We start from the raw sequence: 23,759 nt of genomic DNA on the forward strand, positions 1-23,759 counted from the left end.
ACCTAGTTTTTTACTGGTGAAAGTGAAGTCGCTCAGTCATGTTCAACTCTGCGACCCCATGGACTGTAGCCTATACACTCCTCCATCCATGGGATTTTCCAGGCAAGAATACTGAAGTGGGTTGCCTTTTCCTTCTCCAGGAGATCTTCCTGACCCAGGGATTGAACCCAGGTCTCCTGCATTGTAGGCAGATGCTTTACCGTCTGAGCCACTAGGGAAGTCCTTTTTTACTGGTGTGGTGGGCAAATTAATCTTATTAATTTTTCTTAGCCTCAATTTTTTCATCTATAAAATGAGAATAACAGTAATCCCTTTGCAGCATTTTTAGGATTAGCGAAAGGTATATATGTATGGTGTTAAGCACTGTGCCTGGCACATGGTGTGTACTTCCTATAAGTAGTCTAGGGCTGTAGATCCAGCCCTGTCTGTCAGTAGTTTATCACTGGGGGTTCAACATTGTCTGTTTGTAGTCTGTTGCTAAAGGTGCAACACTGTATTATTTTTATTTCTTTATTTCTCTTTTCCCCTACTGAATCTTTACCAGCATTAACCATTTTCTTTAAAAAACTAGGGGATTTTTTTTTTTTTTGGCCATACTGTGCAGCTTGTGGGATCTTAGTTCCCTAACCAGGGATTGAATCTGCCCGCTGGAAGTGAAAGCAAAGTCTGGACCACCAGGAAGTTCCCCAGAATTAGGGGCTTTAATTTTTTCTTGCACATGTGTGTTGTATATATGCTTGAATGCAAGCAATATCTATTAAGTATCACTGATACCTTATTCTCTACATGGCCTCTTTTTTGAACTTAGCAGGTTTTCCTGTGTCATGGAAAGTATTATGAATAGTAATTTTATTGTCTGAAAAATATTTAATGGAGTAGTGGAACCATCATTTATATAGAACACATTTTGATTCCTTTAGACCCATTTGCATGTTGGGTTAAAAAAAAAGTTACATTTATTGATGACTCTGGTTAATCAGCTTAGACTGAATATTATCCACAGGCTTGCAGGTCATCATGAGTATAGAGGAAGTAGAAGTACCTGTTGGTCTTTGTGGCCTTAGAATATTTGATCTGTTAGAATTCTTCACTTTAAAAAAGTCCCAGGTGTCAACATTTACCGTTTGAGGTGTTCTCACTTTTCTAGGGCAAGCAAAAATGATTAGAATTAAATATTGCACTTGATTAAATATTGCACTTGATTCCTTTCCCTGATATCAATTACTATATTACTTCTTCTTCTTCTTTGTTTTTAGAAAAAAGGAAAATTTATTGTAACATCTTTTTGTATTTTGATACAAACTAAGAAATCCTCATCCCAATTTTGGCTTAAGTCCAAGTTTGTGACTTTCCCCCCCTAATTTAAATATTGCTGATAGATGACCAATGCCAGGTAATATAATTTCTCTGTTATTTTAGAGGACTTGTGATTTTGAAAGTACTTTTCTTTTTTTAACTTAAGGATGACCAGATCATTAACTGGCTGCTTGAATTCCGTTCTTCCATCATGTACTTGACGAAAGACTTTGAGCAGCTTATTAATATTCTGTTGGTAAGTTCACTATTTATTTCAATGACTTATATGTAATTCAGTACTTTGAAAATAGTATCTGTTGAAAATAGTATATATTGTATATGTTGAAAATAGGATATATTGTATCAGTAAAATGTTTCTTTTGTCTTTCCCTCCCATCTCTAGAGATTGCAGTGGTTGAACAGAAGTCAGACAGTGGTGGAGGAGTATTTATCCTTCCTTGGTAATCTTGTATCAGCACAGACTGTCTTCCTTAGACCATGTCTCAGCATGATTGCTTCTCATTTTGTACCCCGTAAGTCATGGCTCTTTTCTTGCTTCAAGTTTTCTTTTTAAAAATTTATCTCCGTTAAAAAGGCTGCCTTCCCACTGTATTTTGGAGATTATGCCACCATGGAAGAGGCCAGGATACTTACTGGAGCAGCAGTAGTTCTGGTACTTGTCTGTTCCCTGTAATGACCTCCATGGAAGTGTCTGGATTTATTTGTTGCTGTGATTTTTATGGATTTAATTCGCTTTAGTGAGCTTCTTGTGATGTCTTGGAACTCAGGGATTTTTAGCTGCTTAAACTTCATGCCCACATTGTAAATTTTATTGTATTAAGTTTGGATAACAGAAAAATTGCTTTTTTTATGTAGCTATTGCTTGTTTAGATCGTTAGAAGTATAACATATTTTCTTTTTTCCTCTAAAGCCCGAGTGGTTATTAAAGAAGGTGACGTAGATGTTTCGGATTCTGATGATGAGGATGAGAGTAAGTACAAAGAGGATTAAACAAAGGCCACCTCTTGTGTCTGAGTGAATGTGTGCTGACCGCTCACGTATCCTGGTTCCTCTAGGACTTAGTCTCACAGGTAGACGGTAACAAAGGGCAACCTTTGATGGGGTCTTTTTGTTATATATCTAACAAAAAGAATCTCAGTTATATTTAACTGATTACTATGCAATCAGTTGCCATTACTGGCATTATTTATAGTCTTCATTGATAGTCATGGAGAAAAGTCTTGAGATTATTATTTTGCTGACATGTGATTATTTAACTGACAGATGATTCTGTTTTGGTCAGCAGACGATCTTAGCCTTAAGTAGGTAGTTTTTCAATTTTCAGTCTTGTCTTAATGCTCATGCTCTCCCTTTTCACCTGTAGATCTTCCTGCAAATTTTGACACCTGTCATAGAGCCTTACAGATAATAGCAAAATATGTCCCATCGTGAGTATACTTCAGTTACTTATTTTGTATTGTGGTGTTTAAGTCTCAAGAAAATTATGATCAGTTAATAGAAAATTATAAAATGTTCACAGCATCAAACCTGAAGTTGTATGCAGCATGTTTTTGTATTTCATTGCTGTCATATCACAGTTTAGAAAAAATGGCATTTCAGTTCTCTATTCATTGTCTTCAATTATTTTTCAAAACCTGTATGCCAAGTCTACCCTCCAGCTTTTTATGGTGGTTGGACTTTTGCTTTTAACTTCAACAGACAAAATACCCAAAATTTTTCAGTGAGAACCGCCTATGTGTTTGTGTATTGTTTTAAGAATAAAAATTAGCTCTATGTGTAGGTTTCTTTTGGAGGGGTGAACTTCAAATTGCCCCAGTAAGTTTAGCACATAAGCTAACTTTAAAAAGTCCAAGTTGGTAATTTTTTCTCCTTTTAAAAATAACATGTGTAGTGGGAAGTGTTTAGATTTTAAACTGAAGCTCTTTGTTAAAACTTTTGTAGAAAAAAAAGAATCCTCCTTTAATATGCTGATGATATCAAACTCAGCAGAAGCTTATTTTTCCCTAAGTTGTTACAGATTTTCTCTGAGGTGTTTTCACTTCCAGTTGTTTGAGGTAGGAGTTGCCTTTTGCCTCTTGTATCCATATTTGCTCTTAGAATGGAAATGTTACCTTCTGAGAAAGTCTTGTTATCATGGATTTATTGAATTTTTTTTTTTTTTAATAGCACACCATGGTTTCTTATGCCAATACTGGTAGAAAAATTTCCATTTGTTCGAAAATCAGAGAGAACATTGGTAAGAAATCTTTTCATGGGGGAAATAATGGAAAAGTTGTTTTGTGTGGTTTAGTTTTAGGTGAATTTGGGTCTTTTTCTTCAAAGTTTTGTCTGCTGAATTTTAAACTCAAAACTAAGAATATGACTCATTCCTTTCTTAGCAAGCCACTGACTGAGGATTCTTAGTGCCTTTTCTCTTATCCCTGTGTGCGTGTCAAAGGCAGAGTCCATTTCAGAAATATCTAGATAGAACTTAATGTTAACACAGGTAGGAATTGCTGGAAGATAATAGTTCATTTATTACCAGCTGTAAACATGCCTTATTTGAAGGCAGAGCCTTCTGTTAATGAAGTCTTGGAAGCCTTTTGCATAATACTTAGATCATCTGTGTAGCGTTCAGTAACTAACAGTGGTTTCCTTCTAAATACAGAATATTTTTTTCTAAATAATGTATTATAGGTATTAAATAAAGAGTTAATAACTTCTGTTGATATTTGTGAGTGTGTGCTTCAGCTGGAATGTTAAAAATTCTGTATCTCTTATGAGCATAGATGCTAAAATTCTCAGCAAAATACTGGGAAACTGAGCCTAACAACATACAAAAAAGAATTATACACTGAAATTTATCTTAGGAATGCAAAGTTGATTTAATACTCCCAAAGCAATTAGTATAATAGGCTGTATCAGTAGAATAAATGGTAAATACCACATGATCATCTTAGTAGATGAGAAACGCCAAAACCATTTTGTGACAAAAACAGAAGAGAACTTCCTCAGCCTGATGAAGGGCATCTGTGAAAAAAATCTTTGAAAAATTCAGAACTTGTCTTTATACTCAGTAGTGAAAGATTGAAGGCTTTCCCCCACAATAAGGAACAGAACAGGGGTGTCCACTTTTGCCACTTCTGGTCAGTATTATTCTAGAGTTTCTAGCCAGGGCAGTTAGGCAAGAAAAAGAAAGGCGCCCAGATTGGAAAGGAAGTAAAACTGTCTCTTTTTGCAGATGACATGATCTTATATACAGAAAAATCCTAAGGAATTCACAAGAACACTAGTGGTAGTAAATGAGTTCAGTATAGTCACAGGATGCCAGATCAATGTATAGTGATCGGTTGTGTAGGACAGTGGGGAAGAGAATAAATAGTCTTTTCAGCAGTTGATTCTGGGACAGGAGTACGTTCATATGCCAAGAATGAAATAGGACTGCTGTTCACATTGTATACAAAATTGAACTCAAATTGGATAAAACTGTTAGAAAAAACGTGGGTGAAAATATTTGTGATCTTAGACAATAATTTCTAGATATACCATAAGAAACCACAGCAAAGACAGTTGAATTGCATCAAAATTAAAACCTGTTGTGCTTCATAGTCTTCAAGAAAAAGACAAATAATGGAAAAGTATTTGCAAATTATATATTGGATAAAGGACTTGTATCTAGAATATTTAAAGAACTCTTATTGAACCTAATTTAAAAATGTACAAAGAGTCTAAAGGGGTATTTCTCCACAATAGATATACAGATGGCTAAGGAGCATGTGAAAAACTAAACATTTTTAGTCATTAGGAGAACACAAGGCAAAACCACAGTGAGATACTGCTGCTTACCTACTAGGATGGCTGTACTCAAAATGATAGATAGTAACAAGTGTTGGCAAAGATGTGGAGAAACCAGAACCCCCCACGCTCTGGTGGGGATGTAAATGGTAAATGGTACAGCTGCTTTGGAAAACAGCCTTACAGTTCCTCATAAAAGGTAGAATTGCCATATGAACCAGCATTTCCACTGCCCCCAAGGGAAGTAAAAATATGCGTCCACCTAAAAACTTTTGCACAAATGTTCAAAGCAGCTTTACTCGTAGTAGCCAAAATATGGAAGCCAACTGTTTAGCAGCTTATGAGTAAATGGAACGTGCTATGCCTGCAGATTGGAATATCAGTCAACAATAAACACGGTTTACTTGCTGCAACATGAATGAACTTTGAAAACATTATGCTAAAACACCACATGTTGTAATATTCTTATATGAAATATCTATGCTAGGCAAATTTATAGAGAAAGAAAGTAGACCAGTCGTTACTTAGGGCTGGGAGGAGGTACCTTACTGGAAGATACAAGGTTTTTTTTTTTTTAGGGTGATGAAAATGTTCTGAAATTGATTATGGTGATGGTTGCACAACTCTGAATAGTTGAGAACTATTGAATTGTACACTTAAAGTGGGTGAATTGTGTATCAACAAACCTGTTTTAAAAATACTGTAGGAGTATATAAATCATGATTATGCTGATATTGTGTATATAAACAGTGTAGTTTCTGTGTTGCTTGATAGTCTTTTTTTCTATCTTTTTATGTTTTAGGAATGTTATGTTCATAACTTACTCAGGATTAGTGTGTATTTTCCGACCTTGAGGCATGAAATTCTGGAGCTTGTTGTTGAAAAGCTACTCAAGTTGGACGTAAGTATTGGATAATCTGTTTTCTCTTCAATTTTCTTTTCCCAAATATTATGTTATAGTATTTGTTAAAATAATTGAAACAATAGTAGCAACAATAGAAGAGAATCTGCAGTTCCACCTTTGATTCGTTGAACATTTCTTAAACATTTCCTTTGAACATTGGTGTGTTATTGCTTATAGACAGTCCTATCTCTCATGGTTGGGGAACAAGGCATTAATTAGAAAGTCATATAAGTGGAAAAGTTTGTGGTAAATGCTGTGGGTGGAACACATGCATTATGAGCTAGAAAACCTGTTGTAGTCAGAAGTTGGGAAGACATTCCTAGGAAGTGACCTGCAATAAGTTGCAGAGGGAATGAGAAAGTGGTGGATTCTGGTGACACGTGGAGGAAAGGGCCTTGACTGGATTGGAAGTAGAGGAGTTGGGGGTAAGGGAAAGGAATCCCTCAAAGGTAGCTCCCTGTGGAACAAAAGCCTGGTGTTGCCATAACAGTATTAAAAAACATCAGGAGGAAGTTGCAGGGTGATGAGTTCCTCTTTGGATGGGTTGAGGTGAGGGTGAGGGAACTGGAGGGAGGACAGTCAGCCGGCAATTGAAGCTGCAGGTCGAGGACTGAGAGCAAACCCGACAGGAGAGAGAAAGTGAGATTGGAAGTGGGAGGAAAAGCAAGAGCCTGGACACCCAGGGAGGATCAGGCGTCTCTCAGCAGCATGAGACGTTGCTGGCCTTCTTCAGGTTGAGGAAAGCAGAGTCCTTGGATTTGGTGTTTTGGAGGCAGTCTGTTGCTGCGGAGAGTGTGGCTGCTGGAGACCCGCTGAGGGTTTGCGGTGTAGAGAGAGGAGGAAGCAGGGGTGAGAGGCGTGTTTCAGGGTTGGGGAGAGGAGGTTTGTGGAGTGAGGAGATAGAGGTTGATGGAAAGCACGCTGATCCTGTAGTGGGGAGGGAGTTCTAGGGAAGACCAGAGGTTGGGTGGGCTTGCACATTGTTCACTTGGAGTTAAACCTCTCTGATCACCTGCATCCATAATCTTTATAAAGTCCTCTGATGTATGCTTATGGAACATTTTAGAGTACATTTAGGAAGAAGGTCATGTATATAGACATATTAAAAAGTCATATTTGAATGATATGTTAAACAAGCTATCTGGAGGGTTATATGCTAAAATAAATTTTCAGTAATTCAAAATTGACTTTGGTTTAATAATTTTCTCCATTGATTGATCGTGTGCTCTTATACTCCATGCGTGTGCCTTGTGCCTAGTAAGTGCTGGGATAAATGTTAAATTTTGAAGCTGTCTGATACAGACCGACATAGCACAGTTCGTATTGATTTTTATGAAAATATGTAGTACAGGGTGCTTGATTTACAATCTTGTCAATTCATTCATGACCGAGTTTCATATATAGGTTTGTGCCATAATTGTGTATTGAGTTACAGTGCTGTATAGGGTGCTAGTGTGAATATCTTTAGAACATGTACATTAGATGAATTTCCAGTTGCTGAATACTGTGGTTGTATTTTATATGTTTTTATTCTTTTTTTTTTCCTTTGTTACGATGTAGGTGAATGCATCCCGGCAGGATATTGAGGATGCTGAGGAAACAGCAGCTCAAACTGGTGGAGCCGATGCCACAGAAGCCCTATTTAATATGGTCAGCATTTGTGAACGTAGTCAGACATATACAGCTCACAGTCCCAGAGGGTGGCAAGAGACAGCTGATGGCTCCTCACCTTTGTCAAGGCTTTGGGTTAAAGCAGTAGTTTGGCAAGCTTGAACATGATTCTTTAAATGGGTAGTTTGCTGCCTTGTTGCTTATCGACTAGTAGAGTTCATTTCCAAGGCTTTGAATTTGGGTTTGGTGAAGTCTGTTTCCCTTTTATTCTTCCGTCTGTTCCTTAAGTTTGTTTCTGTACACCACATATTGTTTGTGGAGGAGTGATACGTAGAAAAGCACGTCAGTGTGATTCCTGTGTTCTACAAATTGTGTACCTTCACGCAGTGCCTCTCTGCTCGGAGTCGTGTCTTAACTTGGGTTCACTGGGAGGAGCCTGAGATGGGGATGCAGTTGCCCTTGGGACACAGGGTGTGGGGAAGCAGGAAGGGCAGGGGAAGGAAGGAAGGGAGAGTTGGGTTTTGACTGGAAGTCACTGCAGCCTGATCCCCCCCAGGAGCTCTGGAGCATGAGTTACAGGACAGAGTTAGTCCTACCTTGAGACTGGGGGGAATGGCCTCTTGTGACCTCATGTCAGTTACTAGGTCTGATTGGGAGGGTTGGGAGGAGCCAAGGCAGTTCTCTGGGGAACGGGGCAGCTGTGAGCTGGCAGCCAGTGCTCATAGCAGCTGAGGGGGTGGGTGCCCTGTCCCAGGAAAGGAAACCTGGCACCAATAGTTTGTGCCAGAAACTGGGGGAAATCTGTGATGTTTGCACGGTCACACTGTAGGTTGCTCTTCTACGTGAGAGTCAGAGGCTGGATCTGTGCTTTCATGTTGAATTCCAAGGGTGATTCTGATTCATGCCTCTGGTTGACAGCCTCTGCCTGGGAAGACTTCTGGCTTTTCTCTTTATCTTTTAAAGGAAACAGTTACCTCAGAGTTTTCTCCCTAAACTACTTTTACTGAGTTTTTATAACATCAGTTTTTACTTTACCTTCAAAGGATGAAGATGAAGAAGCTGACCACGAAACCGAGGCTGATCCGGGAAGGCTCGATCAGATGGTCCATCCCGTGGCTGAGCGCCTGGACATCCTGCTGTCTTTACTCTTGTCCTACATTAAGGACGTCTGCTACGTGGACGGTAACAGCCTGCAGTAGCCACAGCTGGGATGCACTGTGTTGGGCATACTGATAGAAAATCACGATAAAAATCCTTGTTTTGAGTATGAGGAAAAGAAAGTTTAGAGAGATTGTTTGCCAACGTGACATTGCTTGAGAATAGTGGGACTGGGACCCAGACTCAGTTGTGTTTGTCTTCAAAGGCCTTGGTGATCTTTTCACTGCCTACTGTATTAAAAGATTATATACGGAGTTTGGACAGTTTAAGGTGGACCTCAAGTTGGAGACATTTAAGAATGGTATAGTGGATATTTTGGAGAAGGAAATGGCAACCCACCCCGGTATTGGACAGAGGAGCCTGGTGGGCTACAGTCCATGAGATTGCAAAGAGTTGGACATGACCCAGCATACGTACACATAGTAGATATTTGGGGCTTTTCTGGTGGCGCTTGTGGTGAAGAATGTGTCTGCCAATGCAGGAAGTGTTAAGAGGATGCGGATTTGATCCCTGGGTCTGGAAGATCCCCTGGAGGAAGGCATGGCAACCTACTCCAGTATTCTTGCCTAGAGAATCCCATGGACAGAGGAACCTGGCAGGAACCATGTGATTGCAAAGAGTCAGACACGACTGAAGCGACTTAGCATGCATGCATGCACACACTTGGTGTTATGTTTGAAATTCAGAGTCTGGGTACTTTTGGTTGTTGCAAGTGTTGATGGACAAGTTGATATGTTTCTTGCCCTTAATGGAATTTTTAGATTTTTAGTCTAGACACTTTGCCTTGAAAAAAGCAGTTTTTTTTCTATTTGCATTTCTCAGATTTAAGAATGAAACTCAACCACTCAGAATAATAGGGCTTGAATCTGAGTTGAGTATGTTACTACTTTAACTTTTTTGCTGCTATAAAAGTAATACATGTTGGTTAGAGAAGATTTGGAAAATACAGGAAAGGATTTTTTTTTAAAAGACAGTTTATATGGTCACACTCCTATTTGGAGAACCATTATTAGCATTTTTTTATTTTTTTCTGTTCTGTTTGCATGGGTGTATGTTTCTCTCAACGGATTTGGGGAATCACACTGCTGCTGCTGCTAAGTCGCTTCAGTCGTGTCCGACTCTGTGCGACCCCATAGATGGAAGCCCACCAGGCTCCCCTGTCCCTGGGATTCTCCAGGCAAGAACACTGGAGTGGGTTGCCATTTCCTTTTTCAATGCATGAAAGTGAAAAGTGAAAGTGAAGTCACTCAGTCGTGTCCGACTCTTAGCGACCCTATGGACTGCAGCCTACCAGGCTCCTCTGTCCATGGGATTTTCCAGGCAAGAGTACTGGAGTGGGGTGCCATTGCCTTCTCCGGCGGAATCACACTATATGTAGTATTTTATAATCTTCCCTTTTTACCTCTTAAGAACATTTTCTCATACAATTCACGGTTCTTCTGAAATAGTTATTAATCTTATGGATTTAACTGGTTCCTTACTTTTTTCTTCCCCCTGCTTTATTTGCCATTGTAAGTAACAGTGTAATGAACGTACTTATACCTATATTGTCACTTGTTTGCTTGTGATAAATTCCTAGCAGTAGAACTTGTAATTGGCGATTTTCCAATGTGTGGAATTACAGTGGTGTGTGTGAGATGAGGGCCCACTTCCTTATCAGTCCTGGATTTTTATAATTAAAATGGAAACTCTGTGCCAGATAAAGATGGCGTCCTATGCCCCCACCCCCGACCCCCATTAGCTTCATGGATGAAGTATTTCTTAATGGTTTTGTTTGCTTTTTAAAAATGTAAATGAAACTCGTGGCTTGAAAATAATGTATAAAACTGAAATGCCAAATTTTCTTCACAGGTAAGATTGATAACAACAAAACAAAAGATTTATATCGAGATCTCATAACCATCTTTGACAAGCTCCTGTTGCCCACCCATGCCTCTTGCCATGTGCAATTTTTCATGTTTTACCTCTGTAGCTTTAAATTGGTGAGTATGTCATTTGTGTTATCGTAGCTTTTGTTATTCTTGCCCCAAATTTTCCTTAAAAAATGAGGGGTGGAGGGAAATGTTGAAGAGGGACCATGAATCGACTATTTCTTTGTCTGGAGCTCATTTTACTTAGTGCCTCTAGTCAAATAGAAAACCCTTCTCAACCTGTGGAAGGAGGAGAGGGCATTGCTGCCTATCAGCTGAAGCTGTGCTCTGAAAACGTCATCCTGCGTTTGGTCCACTAGGTGGTGTCCTTCCTTTTAATTCAAGCCTTCACTAAACTCTCACATGGACACAGTTGTAAAGCAATTATATTCCAATTTTTAAAAACCTCATATACAGTATGTAACTTTATTTTTTTTAATTCTGTTTCAGTTGATATTAACTAGCCCAAACTAAAGTTTTAATCCAGGATTTTAAAACTTAAGAGTTTGTTTTTCTGTTTTAAGAACAAAGCGAAAGAACACAGGACTCTTCTTTGTGCTATTTCATAGCTTCCTAGTCCTAGTCTAGGAGAGTACTGTTGATGGGTAGGAAGGTTAAACTCAATCTGCCCCAAAGCATATATTAGTAGCTTTTGAAAAGAGCTGTTTGAGAGAAGCTGGAGGTTGCATTCTTTGTTGAAAAGAAGTGAATTGGTCAGTTTTTCCCCTACAGTTAGCATAATTAGTCAAATATCAACTGTACTTTAATCCTTGTTTCTGTTTCTGGTTGAGTTTGTTATGTGCAGTCTGGAGGATATGGCAAAAGGGATTCCCATGTGAGTGTGGATAAGCACTGCTTTCTAGTTATGGCTAAATATCAGCGTCATAGAGCTTTATTTATTTGTTTATGTTTTGGCTGCACCCTGGCAGTGAGAACACTGAGTCCTAAGCCCCGGGCCGCCAGAGAATTCTCACTTAACAGAGCTTTTACAGATTGCTGGATCCCAGCGTCCTATCAGGGATGTGTGGGGTTCTAGAGCCCTAGGCCTGATGCTCATCTGGCTTGGGCATCCATTGAATTGTTTAAAGCTGGGGAATGCCTTTTGTTTTTGATAGTATTATCTCAGAGTGTTTTCAAAATAAGAACCATGATGACCCTATTCATTATTTAGCAGTATAACGGAGATACTGGAGCTTTCCCATGTTGGTGAGTTAAAAATCTTAGAATTCTGCTACCTAGAATATCTGAAGCATTAGAAAAAGAGGAGACCAACACCTTCTCTTTTTATAGGGATTTGCGGAAGCATTTTTGGAACATCTCTGGAAAAAATTGCAGGATCCAAATAATCCTGCTATCATCAGGCAAGCTGCTGCAAATTATATTGGGAGCTTTTTGGCAAGAGCTAAATTTATTCCTCTTATGTAAGTAACCTGATTTTCCAAGTGCTTTTCTTATCATGCTTTAAAAAAGAATATAGTATTGTCTCAAGTCAGAGAAATAACTGCCTTATTTTTGTGGCCTTTCTTTAAAGTGGAAATTTTGTTTCTCCACTCTATGCAAGATGTTTATATTTCCAAGAGGCAATTTCAGAATAAAATGTCTCATTTTTAAACTGTAAAACCTCACATGCAAAGCTTTTGTCATCTGTATCATTGCACTTAAACATGAAGATCCATTTGTCTTCATGGATGGGTACAGTGTTGTATACTGTTTTGATTCTTTTTATAGGTTTGTCATTTTTCATTTGCATTCCGAATCAATTGTATCTGTTAAAGCTGAAGAAAAAAAATCCCCTTTGAAGGTAATGGATCTGTTTAGGAGGCCGGTGCTGGGCCTGTTTCTTCTAGTGATCCATGAAGATATCCTTGGGCCAGAACGCTATTAAAAACCCTTCCCTGACAACTAAAAGCTGTCTGGGTATTCTGTCCTAAATTGTTGACCACAGGACTTTATCAGAATCCCCAGGGAATGGTGAAGTCAGCAGGTTGTTTTTCTCTTCTGAGATGTGGGTAGACATGCTTCTTCTTTGACCATTTTCCCTCAAGAGGACTGGGAGGCCACTGGAAGAGCCCTTCTGAGTTGACCAGGAGAAACTGTTCTCCAGCTCTTGACTCTTTAGGCCGCCTTAGGGGCCTTCCTGTTGTTCATGGAAGGTCCACATTCTTGACTTTGTAATGGAAGGCTGCCTTTCCACCTGCCCATCCTTTCCTTTGCTTGCTTCTCCTCTATGCCCATGGGTAATAGATAAAGAAGCCAGTGGACAGATTTTTCTTAGTTTGCAATGAGAGGCAATTGTGTGTTTTTGTGTTACTCTAGTGTGTTATGAAGCAAGTGAAGTTGACTTTAATTTTTCTTTTCTCTAGTACTGTAAAATCATGCCTAGATCTTTTGGTTAACTGGCTGCACGTATACCTTAATAACCAGGATTCAGGAACAAAGGCATTTTGTGACGTCGCTCTCCACGGACCATTTTATTCAGCCTGCCAAGCTGTATTCTACACGTTTGTTTTTAGACACAAGCAGCTTTTAAGTGGAAACCTGAAGGAAGGTCAGTGATGTGGGGTTGATAGATATGAAACTGGATTTTCCTATGTACTAGTTACCCTTCAGAATGAAGATTTATTACTTTTTTTGACAAAAATCGTTTGTTAGAAAACTACATGTGCACTCAAGCTTTTACAAATAATTTCTAGCAGCTTGTGGGCCCCTAAAAGTCCAGTAAGCCTTTTTAACAGTCGATGGATTTGTGATTGAGAAGCTCCACTCTAGAAGGTGGCAGCAGGAGTCGTCAGATGTGAGGTGTGGCTCAGCACTTGCGCTGTGGCCGCGCCAGGCTCGGCACTTTTGATCCTCAGCCCCCGCCCCCATGCTGCCCCCATCCCATCCCATCCCATCCCATCCCTGCAATGGCCTAGTGAACTGTGGACGTCATCCCTGCTTTACAGATGAGACCAAACCCCAGGAAAGTAACTTACTGGCAGGATGAGAGATTAAAACCAGATGAGAGATTAAAACCAGATGAGAGTGACCCTGAAGCTTGAGGTTATTCCAGTTATGCTCCTGGACCCAAAGACTCGAGTTAATCTCCTGGTTTTCAGTTTTGCTAATTTCTAAGAGTTAAAATTTGAGTCTACCAGATGAAGCTTGTTTCTTGGGTTAGTGTATTACAGTTGAAGGCAGTCCCCAAGAACAGTATCAGTTAAGTCAGTTTAAATTGTTTCATTTTCATGAATAACACAAATGGTTTAATATACTGTTTGCTCTAAGCCAAAGTTTCTCAGACTCTGCACTGCTGATACCTTAGGCTGGATAATCCTTTGTTGTGGGGGCTGTCCTGTGTATAATAAGGTGACCAGCAGCATCTTGCACTCTCTACCCGCTCGATGCCAGTGCTAGCCCTGTTCGTCCTCTGTTGTGACAACTAAAACTATCTTCCAGACACTACCAGATGTTCTCTTGAGGGCACTGTGGACTTCAGTTGAGAATCACAGCTCTAAACTGAAGCCTGTGCATGTTGCATTACATGCACTTTCTTATATCATGACTACTAAAAAGATGGGGGCTTAAAAATAGGTGTATGAACAGTAGTAGGACAAGATGTTATCACAAGGTAAGTAAAATCAGTGCTTTTCTCTGTAAAAATAAATGCTAAGAGTCTTAGTTAAAGAGGATCTATTTCTTTTCTTTTTTTTCTATTACAACATCATGATTTATTAAAGCACAGCATTCTGTACAACAAAGGGCCTTAACAGTTGTCTATTCTCAGCCAAGCTTCTCTATAAGTTAGCTTTCCTTAATAAAAAACATGTTATACTTTAAATTAGTAATTTAACTGATGAGGAAGTTACCATAATACCTATTTTAACACTGAACAAATCTAACCACCTATTGGACATTAATGTAAAATCCTGACATAGAATTTGATTTAAAACTTCTCAAAATAAATTCATTAAAACAGGTTCCCTGTGAAAATACGTAAGAATGAAAGCTAGTATAATAGCAGGTGTAGTCTTTACATTTTATTAACCTTAAAAGATACTTTTCTAAAGAGTCTAATAGAGACATTAACTGTGCAAAAGCTGATGAGATTTACAGTCTTAAATACAAGCACCAACACAGAAAGGATATTGTGTCAGTTCAGTTCAGTCGCTCAGTCGTGTCCGACTGTTTGTGACCCCATGGATCACAGCACGCCAGGCCTCCCTGTCCATCACCAACTCCCGGAGTTCACCCAAACTCATGTCCATTGAGTCAGTGATGCCATCCAGCCATCTCATTCTCTGTTGTCCTCTTCTCCTCCTGCCCCCAATCCCTCCCAGCATCAGTCTTTTCCAATGAGTCAACTCTTCAGATGAGGTGGCCAAAGTACTGGAGTTTCCGCTTTAGCATCAGTCCTTCCAAAGAACACCCAGGACTGATCTCCTTTAGAATGGACTGGTTGGATCTCCTTGCAGTCCAAGGGACTCTCAAGAGTCTTCTCCAACACCACAGCTCAGAAGCATCAATTCTTCGGCACTAAGTTTTCTTCACAGTCCAACTTTCATATCCATACATGACCAGTGGAAAAACCATAGCCTTGACTAAATGGACCTTTGTTGGCAAAGTAATGTCTGCTTTTCAATATGCTATCTAGGTTGGTCATAACTTTCCTTCCAAGGAGTAAGCGTCTTACTTTCATGGCTGCAGTCACCATCTGCAGTGATTTTGGAGCCCCCTAAAATAAAGTCTGACACTGTTTCCACTGTTTCCCCATCTATTTGCCATGAAGTGATGGGACCAGATGCCATGATCTTAGTTTTCTGAATGGTGAGCTTTAAGCCAACTTTTTCACTCTCCTCTTTTACTTTCGTCAAGAGGCTTTTTAGTTCCTCTTCACTTCTGCCATAAGGGTGATGTCATCTAAAAGTCCATTAATTCTACACTTAAGAGGATCATTTCTTTATGTAAGCACAATCTCATTTATGAGTTACACACGATATGTAGTTTAGGATCCATCTACATTATGCTTGTAACTGCATGCTGCTGCTGCTGCTGCTAAGTCGCTTCAGTCGTGTCCGACTCTGTACGGCCCTGTGGACTGCAGCCCACCAGGCTCCTCCATCCCTGGGATTCTCCAGGCAAGAGCACTGGAGTGGGTCTGTTTCTTGTAAGCCTTTACAGAATTGCATTTTTAGTCACTTTCATCAAAATAGATACATCAAAGGATCTCCTAACAGAAATATACTGAGGCACGAGTTGGTTTGCTCACCTCTTGGAATAAGTGTGGTGGTGTTTTTAATATACGAGAGAAGTATAGTCATTGATTCCAAGACAGTAGTAAGTACCTAATTTTTCCTTCTACCTCCATAGTTTTGTTACAAAAAACAAAAAACCCCCGAAATACAGTGAATGCACACTTGAAAAATAGGCTCAACTTTACTGATAATTTAAGTTTTGTAAGGCTTGCTGTTGGCTTTGTTAACTGTCATATTAGTGTGTGTGTATATATATATGGAATTCAGGAAGGAGAAATTCCATACTGTACAGTCATTACCTTGAGGGAATGGAGAATTCACTGTGCTGCTCAACTGCTTAATGAGTCCGTGATTATTAGCAGAAGTCAGATCACATGTTCTGTGTTTCCCGCGCTGCAGTCAACATGTGCTGAGCTTGCACGTATCTGAGTTCCAAATTGTCTTATAAGCTCGTAGCCCACTAGGAGTGTATCTTTACTTTCCTGGATCTTTAAAAGAGTAAACTCTTTTCTTTAGAAAAGTTGGTTTGGTCGTAAATGTGTGTGGTTAAGCTAAACTATGTTCTTTGGGCTTTGCACTATGTGAATATCTACGTGAACCTTTAAAACATTTGTGCAAATACCCTTAAAAAAAGTTTTTTTTAATATATAGAACAATGAGTGTTGCTTAGACTGTTGTGTTTGTACCTTTAAAAAAAATTTTTTTTGTTGTTTTTTAATCAAAGGTTTAAGGTACCTTCAGAGTCTAAATTTTGAACGGATAGTGATGAGTCAGCTGAATCCTCTGAAGATTTGCCTGCCCTCGGTCGTTAACTTTTTTGCCGCAATCACAAAGTAAGTTCTTTCTGCTTTATTTCTGGAAGTTACTTAAAAAGTAAACTTATGTTAGTATTGTAAAATTCCATTAAATTTCTGTAATATTACTTAACAAAATTCATAACGAAAAGACATTTAAAAACCAGTAACCCAGTGCCTACAGAAAACACTGCATCGAAGGCGTTGTTTTTGTACTTTTGGTGGCATTGCAAATTGCTACTGCTTTTTAGTCTAAAGAGGATCATTCAGCAGAAGCTCAGGCACTTTAAGTTCGCAAGCCAAGAGGTACAAACCACAGATGTTTATTAGAATGACTCCTATAATAGTAATAAAAATAGACTGGACACGAGATAAACATCCAACAAATAGGGAGATGGTTCAGTGGAGGCCCTGTGGCCGCAGCTGATGCATGGCATTTGTTGTGTGCCCAGCACGGTTCCAGTAAGCACTCTACACAGAACTCACCTATTCCTCACACTGTCCTATGACTGTGTTACTAACCGCTGTTTATAAACGACAAGGGAGGGTCACAGAGAGATTGAATGACTTGGGAGAAGTCATGGGTAGACTGTGGCAGAGCTAAGGTTTGAATGCCAACAGGCTGGCTCCTTTGTCAGCATTCACTGAACTATCCTGCTTTGTGTAGAAAGTGAATTGGAGACCTTGGGCCTCTAATTAGGATATTGAGGACAGAAAGAAGTGTTAGTCGCTCAGTTGTGTCCAACATCTCTCGACCCCATTGACTGTAGATCGTAGATTAAAATGCTCAACAGATGGTGCTATTAGAAGACAAGGATAATTTCCGTTCCCCTAGACATCAGCACCCTCATTTTTCCTTCACTGGGTATCTAGTCTAAGGATTTCTCTCTCTCCTTAGATCTCAAAAATGATAGTGAAAAAATAAGAAACCAACCAGCAATAGTGCCTAGCGGGTGGACATTTCTAGCATGTTGTAGGAAGATAGCCTCTGGAAGAATAAGGATGGATGGAGCAAGGCAGAGGCTGCTGCCTGTAGAGTATGTGTGGGTAGGAGTAGGGGCTGCAGCTGAGGGGCAGGCTGGTCATAGAGGCTCGAGATTTGGGGCTGGGATTAGCGGTGGAGGTGAGGAGTAAGATGGGAGTCTGTAAGCAAGAGGTGGAAATAAAGGTTTGTGTCAAGGATCTGAAGTATTATTCTGTAGCTGCTGCTTCTGCATACTTATTGAGTTGACCATGTGGACCCATATGGCTGTCTTTTGATGTTGACTGCTGTGTAATTTTCTCGTAATTTAAAAAAATCGATTCTTTGTTGGGATTTAAGGAGAAGGCAATGGCACCCCACTCCAGTACTCTTGCCTGGAAAATCCTGTGGGTGGAGGAGCCTGGTAGGCTGCAGTCCATGGGGTCACAAAGAGTTGGACATGACTGAGCGACTTCACTTTCAGTTTTCACTTTCATGCATTGGAGAAGGAAATGGCAACCTACTCCAGTGTTCTTGCCTGGACAATCCCAAGGACGGGGGAGCTTGGTGGGCTGCCGTCTATGGGGTCGCACAGAGTCGGACACGACTGAAGTGACTTAGCAGCAGTAGCAGCAGCAAGCTGCCTTAGTTTTCCAATGTTGGGAACATGGTTGTATGTGTGTCCTGGCGCACAGGCATAGACTCCTGTCACCCAGAAGTGCAGTTGCCGGGCGATAGAAGTATAAACCTTCAGTTTTACCAGATCCTGGAAAGTGCAGTTTTGCCATACTACCTTCCCACCAAGAGTCAAATGTGATCCTTGGCTAATGGAATCGAAACAGCCATACTTAAGATTGCAGTAATGAGCTGAGAGCCTGAGAACAGATGCCTGAACGAGTACCGTGGGAGGGAAGCGGGGTGCCGGGGGAGTTAGCAGAAGTGAGCTAAGTCTTCATCGCCAAGAAGCGGCCCAGTGAATGATCTTGAATTGCTAAGTTATAACCCACAAAGGGATTGACCGTGTCTTGGTCCCATGGGTTTTTATTGCAAGGTCTTCTGTCCACTTAACTGTTTTCACTCTCTGTTCCTTTCTTTACCATTTTCTGAGGTTGTGATTCAGTAAACCCCATGTCTCTCCCTTAGGACCCGTCTTAATTTCTTCAGTAGCCAAGTCTCTCCATCAACAATGCGTATTTTCTCTCAGTGGAACCCAAAGCCCTTTTTTTCACCAACCCACTAATTCTCTTACAAACAGTAAAAATAAGTAGACAGCTACATAATTTTGTAAATTATAACAATTACCGTGAACCCATTTGTTTTCAGTGAGTGGTGCCTGTTAATAATCTAAGCCCACTCTCATAGTCTTAAAAGTGATAGTACATTTTCTTCCTCTTTCGCCAATTGTAAATAGTAGGCCCAGAGGACTGTTCCCAAAAAGGATTACTTTCTACTTTATGCTGTCTTTTCTTGTAGTTGTTATGTTCAGTAAGGTCTATGTGTTGGGGTGGCTGTCACACAGAAATGGGCATGTCCATAGAGTAACTGTGGCACGTTAATGCTTCTGTCGGTGTTGGTTTTGTTCCACAGCAAATACCAGCTTGTCTTCTGCTACACTCTCATTGAGAGGAACAACCGCCAGATGCTGCCCGTTATCAGAAACACTGCTGGGGGGGACTCGGTGCAGACCTGCACGAACCCACTGGACACCTTCTTCCCCTTTGATCCTTGTGTGCTGAAGAGGTGGGTGTTACACAGTCGCCCTTTCGGTGGTGAATTTAAATGTGGTATGTATATGCCTTTCCCAGGATCAGCACTTAGGGTTTCTTTGTCATGCGTGGCTCTTCTAGCCTTTGACAGGGTCTCGTGGTCTCCTTGTGTGTATTCCAGGCCCAGTGTGGAAAAGCCAGTTTGAGGCTGCTGAGGGTCCACCTCAGTAGGAGCCCAGATTGATACCAAGGGGTTTTTGTCATCCTTGAAACTTGTTGGTTTGAACATAGAAGAGGCTGGAGAAGGAGGATGCTGCCTTTTCTTTGCTCATAAATTTCTCCCAAATGACTCGTTCCTTCCTCTAGAGACTACATCCCATAGTCTTGCACGATATAAGCAAATGCCAAGTGATTTATCTGGATGGGTAATTATAGAAAACCTCAGGCCAGTCTTAAGGAAGCAGAATTTCTGTTATGACAGTCTGTAACTAACAGCAAAGGAAGTTCTAGAATAATAGTTTCACCTTCAGTTTGGACATACTGTAACTCACTGTCAATCTTTGCACAGTTGAAGTAGTTTTCACTTGAAAAGATGAGAAACAGTAGGTGTAATACTCCGTCTGTGTGAGTGGATGTGCTCTTACAAAGGAGCCACGGTAACAGATCCTGCGTAGGGTATTTTTGGACACTATTATTTGAGTTATAGTTTTTACTTTTTTATTTTGGATCTTGTGAGAAAAGAGCTAATAAATATATGACTTTCGCTGTTAGTATTTATTTAATTTGATTTTGAAATGTGATCTTTTTGACAGGTCAAAGAAATTCATCGATCCTCTTTATCAGATATGGGAAGACATGAGTGCGGAAGAGCTTCAGGAGTTTAAGAAACCCATTAAAAAGGTAAATAAAGTTGTGATTTCAATACACTTTCTGGGAATCTCCTATGTGGCGACAGATCACAGTAAAAGAGTTAAAGGCAGTGTTACATTTGAATGCTACATTTGTTCATTCAGCCATTACAGAACACCAGACTGAGGTTATATTCTTATGAGAAGAGTGTTTGCCTTTTGTTTGTTTGTTTGTTAAAGGTTTATATATTTATTTTTGGCGGTGCTGGCTCTTTGTTGCTGTGTGGGTTTTCTGTCGTTGGGATGTGCAAGGGCTACTCTGTTGTGGGGTGTGGGTTTCTCACTGGAGTGACTTCTCTTGCTGCGGAGCACGGGCTCAGGTGTGCGAGCTTCTGTGGGTGTGGCGCGAGAGCTTAGTTGCTCCACAGCAGTGGGATCTTCCCAGACCAGAGGTTGGACCTGTGTCTCCTGCATTGGCAAGTGGATTCTTAACCACTCGACCACAAGGGAAGTCCTGCTTGCTTTTTAATGAATTGTTCAAACCAGATATCTCACATGCTGACTCTGGGACATGAAGGATAATTAAAAATCAGCTTAACAAATTTAGATCTTTACCACTTGATAGTTACCACCAAGAAACAGTCTCAAATTTGCTTATTGCTGAAACATCCCCAGAAGTTCACACTAATTTTGTAGGTCTTCATGAATAGGTGGTGAAGATAGGAATGTCACCATCTGTTTCTTTGTGGCACATTCATTTCTTCATTAAAAATCAGATTTAATATGCCTTTCTTTTTCATAAGTTATCATTGGAATGCTTTTTATTTTTATTTTTTCTTTAAATTTTGCATTTGAGGAAGGTGGTTATTCATTCCATGTTATGTTAGATTGAGTAAGAGTGATATATGATGTTACCTGTCCTCCTTGAACTTAAAATCTGTTTAAAAAAAAACCCAGATTTTAAAGAGATGTTCACAGTATGTCATGAGCAATTGTGTGAGTGGTTTGTAACAAAGAAGTATGCATCAGAGGAAGCCTTCAATATGAAGATTTTTTTTTTCTTCACTTTTTTTTTTTCTCCAGAAGTAGCACATTCCTGAGGAAAGGAATTCTTGAAAGCATTTCAAACTGCTGCTTGCAATCTTGTTTGTAATCTCTGTTTTTGTGCAGGAGGTGGTAGAAGATGAGGAAGACGATTTTTTGAAAGGTGAAGTTGGAATTACACCAAGCTCCTTTGACGCACATTTACGCAGCCCTTCAAGTAGTGTGGGCTCCCCACCTGTTTTATACCTGCCGGACCAGTCCCCGCTGGTCACAAGGATTTGTGACTGAGGCTGACACTCTTCCCGTAGTGCCCTTCAGTACTGGGTTTCATCCTATTTGAGTGTTTCTTTGAACTTGAGCAAGTACATGCTTCAGGCATCTTACTTTCAAGTTAGACTTACTCTGGTGTCTGAACAGATGTGGTTGGGTTTTTTGTTTTCTTCTTCTTTTTTTTTTTTTTCTGTTTTGTTCCTGTAGAGACTAAAGGAAAAGACAGAGTATCATGTGCAATATTTTACAGTGGAGTTGGTGATAAATGTTGAAAGCTCAGCTCATACTTACAAGAGTTTGTTGACATGATATCTTTTCACTGAAAAGTCCTCTAGGACACTCTTTAAAATCTTCAGAATGAGTTTAACTATTTTGGATACACTGTGTACCCTCTGCCTAATTGCATTTGTGTTCTGGAGTTTCTGTGGGGTGCAGGGAACATAGGAGGACAGATGGGGGAGGCGGCCAGGGCTGGTCCTGGATGCTGCAGGTTGGAGCTGGCACTAAAGGAGATCTCCAAGGACTTCAGAAACCAATAGACGCCTGGAGGGAGAGAGAGAGGATTTAGAGAAGCAGAATCAGACAGATCATACATTTGTGAGTGTAAAAATGGATTTAAGAGGAAAAAAGGGGTTCTGGGTTAATGTAATTCACATTGACTAAAAGAGGGGTTGAACTTTTATAAAACACAGTATTTTATCTTGAGGCTCCTAAGAGTGCAGTTAGAACTGGAACTGCTTGTTCGTAGTGGAATGTTATGTTGGTAACTAAGAATTCCTTTGTCCAAAAGTGGGGGAAGAGAGGGGATTTTAGGTTATTTGGTGGAATGGTTTTGCTAGCAACAAGAGGCCAGGGTTACAACGCAGTCCCTGTCTACTGACTATTCATTGTATCATGAATTCCAGCTCACTGAAATCCTCCTCTCTCCAGTCTCTTTTTGTATTTTTATAACCAAACACTGAGAGAGAGGAGTCTAAACAACATTGCTGTATAACAGACTTATGCAAGCGCTGCTAGAGTCATTTTGAAGCTCCTGCATATTTTAGCTTCATTTGTTATCTGTGTACTTTTTTGTTATTTGTGAAAATGGACATCTTTAAATATATTTATTTTTCTGTCACTTTTCCTATTCTTTATTTAAAGTTAAGCGATATTTTCTTGATCACAAATATTTTGTAATGAAATACTTTTCTCTTTCCTAGGGCTTTGTATGCTCTTGTATATTACATTGATGGCAATGTAGAATTTGGAGTTTCAGTCTGTAAATACGTTTTTGAAAAACAAATTTTTATTGTTTTAAAAAGTTTTGGATATTGGTGATTTTCTTTTGGTGACTTGGTGGAAGGTCCTTTGAGAGCCTTTAGGTTCTCTTTTTAACTGCGGACAAAAAGATGGGATTTTTGTATAGTGCATAAAATGAGTGATTGAAAATGTGTCTATAGAAATTAACGGTGAGTGGAGTCTTTGTGAGTTGGGGAATAGCTTTAATGTAGAAGGATATATTTACATAGAAGTCTAAAATTTCAAAGGAGTTGGAAAAAAACAATCTATTGTGAGGATAAAACAGTGACATGGTTAACTTGGAACTTTTGTTCTTACACTCTCTGAGCTCCATTTTGAAAATAAAAGTGGAAATTAATAACTGCTTGTGAGGATTTGATGAACGTTCACGTAAAGTCGGTTGTTTCACCACCTTGGGTAAAGGGAGATACCCCGATAAAGAGGCTTGTCACATAAACGTTCTTTTGATTTCTGTGTTTTTTTTTCTCCTTAATTGATCTGTATTAAAGCACCATTTTGCAATAGAATACTGAAATTGAGACTTTACTAAACTGAGACTTTATTAAAGAGGCAAAAATAATTGTCAGTGTGTTTGCAAGTTGTTGTTTAGTCACTAAGTTGTGTCTGACTCTTTTGCAACCCCATGGACTATAACCCACCAGGCTTCTCTGTCCATGAGGTTTCCCAGGCAAGAATACTGGAGTGGATTGCCGTTTCCTTCTGGAGGGGATCTTTCCAACCCAGGGATCAAACCCACGTTTTGTGCATTGGCAGGCGGATTCTTTACCACTGGGGCACCAGGGAAGGCCAGGTTGCAAGTACTCAGAAATAGTTGCATATTGGTGATGAGGATCACTTCCAGGTGCGTCTAGAGGGCATCCCACCCAACTGGTCCAACGAGAACAAACACTTCCAGAAAGTTACAGGTTTTTAAGGAACATCTGTGA

The 23,759-nt window shown here is 39.9% G+C and overlaps 1 protein-coding gene across 1 annotated transcript in view; it reads left to right on the top strand.

Annotated features, from left to right (window-relative positions):
* RRN3 (RRN3 homolog, RNA polymerase I transcription factor) overlaps window positions 1-23,392 on the top strand; it is a 29,154-nt gene extending 5,762 nt beyond the window's left edge. Inside the window, exons 4-18 of the mRNA XM_040256741.1 lie at window positions 1,463-1,552; window positions 1,700-1,829; window positions 2,228-2,287; window positions 2,681-2,744; window positions 3,484-3,553; window positions 5,894-5,992; window positions 7,556-7,645; window positions 8,650-8,788; window positions 10,616-10,746; window positions 11,965-12,095; window positions 13,038-13,222; window positions 16,633-16,741; window positions 19,251-19,403; window positions 20,182-20,269; window positions 21,388-23,392. Coding sequence (XP_040112675.1) covers window positions 1,463-1,552; window positions 1,700-1,829; window positions 2,228-2,287; window positions 2,681-2,744; window positions 3,484-3,553; window positions 5,894-5,992; window positions 7,556-7,645; window positions 8,650-8,788; window positions 10,616-10,746; window positions 11,965-12,095; window positions 13,038-13,222; window positions 16,633-16,741; window positions 19,251-19,403; window positions 20,182-20,269; window positions 21,388-21,549 — 1,701 coding nt within the window. The 3' untranslated portion in view covers window positions 21,550-23,392. The remainder of the gene's footprint in view (window positions 1-1,462; window positions 1,553-1,699; window positions 1,830-2,227; window positions 2,288-2,680; window positions 2,745-3,483; window positions 3,554-5,893; window positions 5,993-7,555; window positions 7,646-8,649; window positions 8,789-10,615; window positions 10,747-11,964; window positions 12,096-13,037; window positions 13,223-16,632; window positions 16,742-19,250; window positions 19,404-20,181; window positions 20,270-21,387) is intronic.
* The last annotated feature ends 367 nt before the right edge of the window (window positions 23,393-23,759 follow it).

Source organism: Oryx dammah, unplaced genomic scaffold, assembly GCF_014754425.2.
Source record: "Oryx dammah isolate SB20612 unplaced genomic scaffold, SCBI_Odam_1.1 HiC_scaffold_2, whole genome shotgun sequence".
Classification (NCBI taxonomy): domain Eukaryota; kingdom Metazoa; phylum Chordata; class Mammalia; order Artiodactyla; family Bovidae; genus Oryx; species Oryx dammah.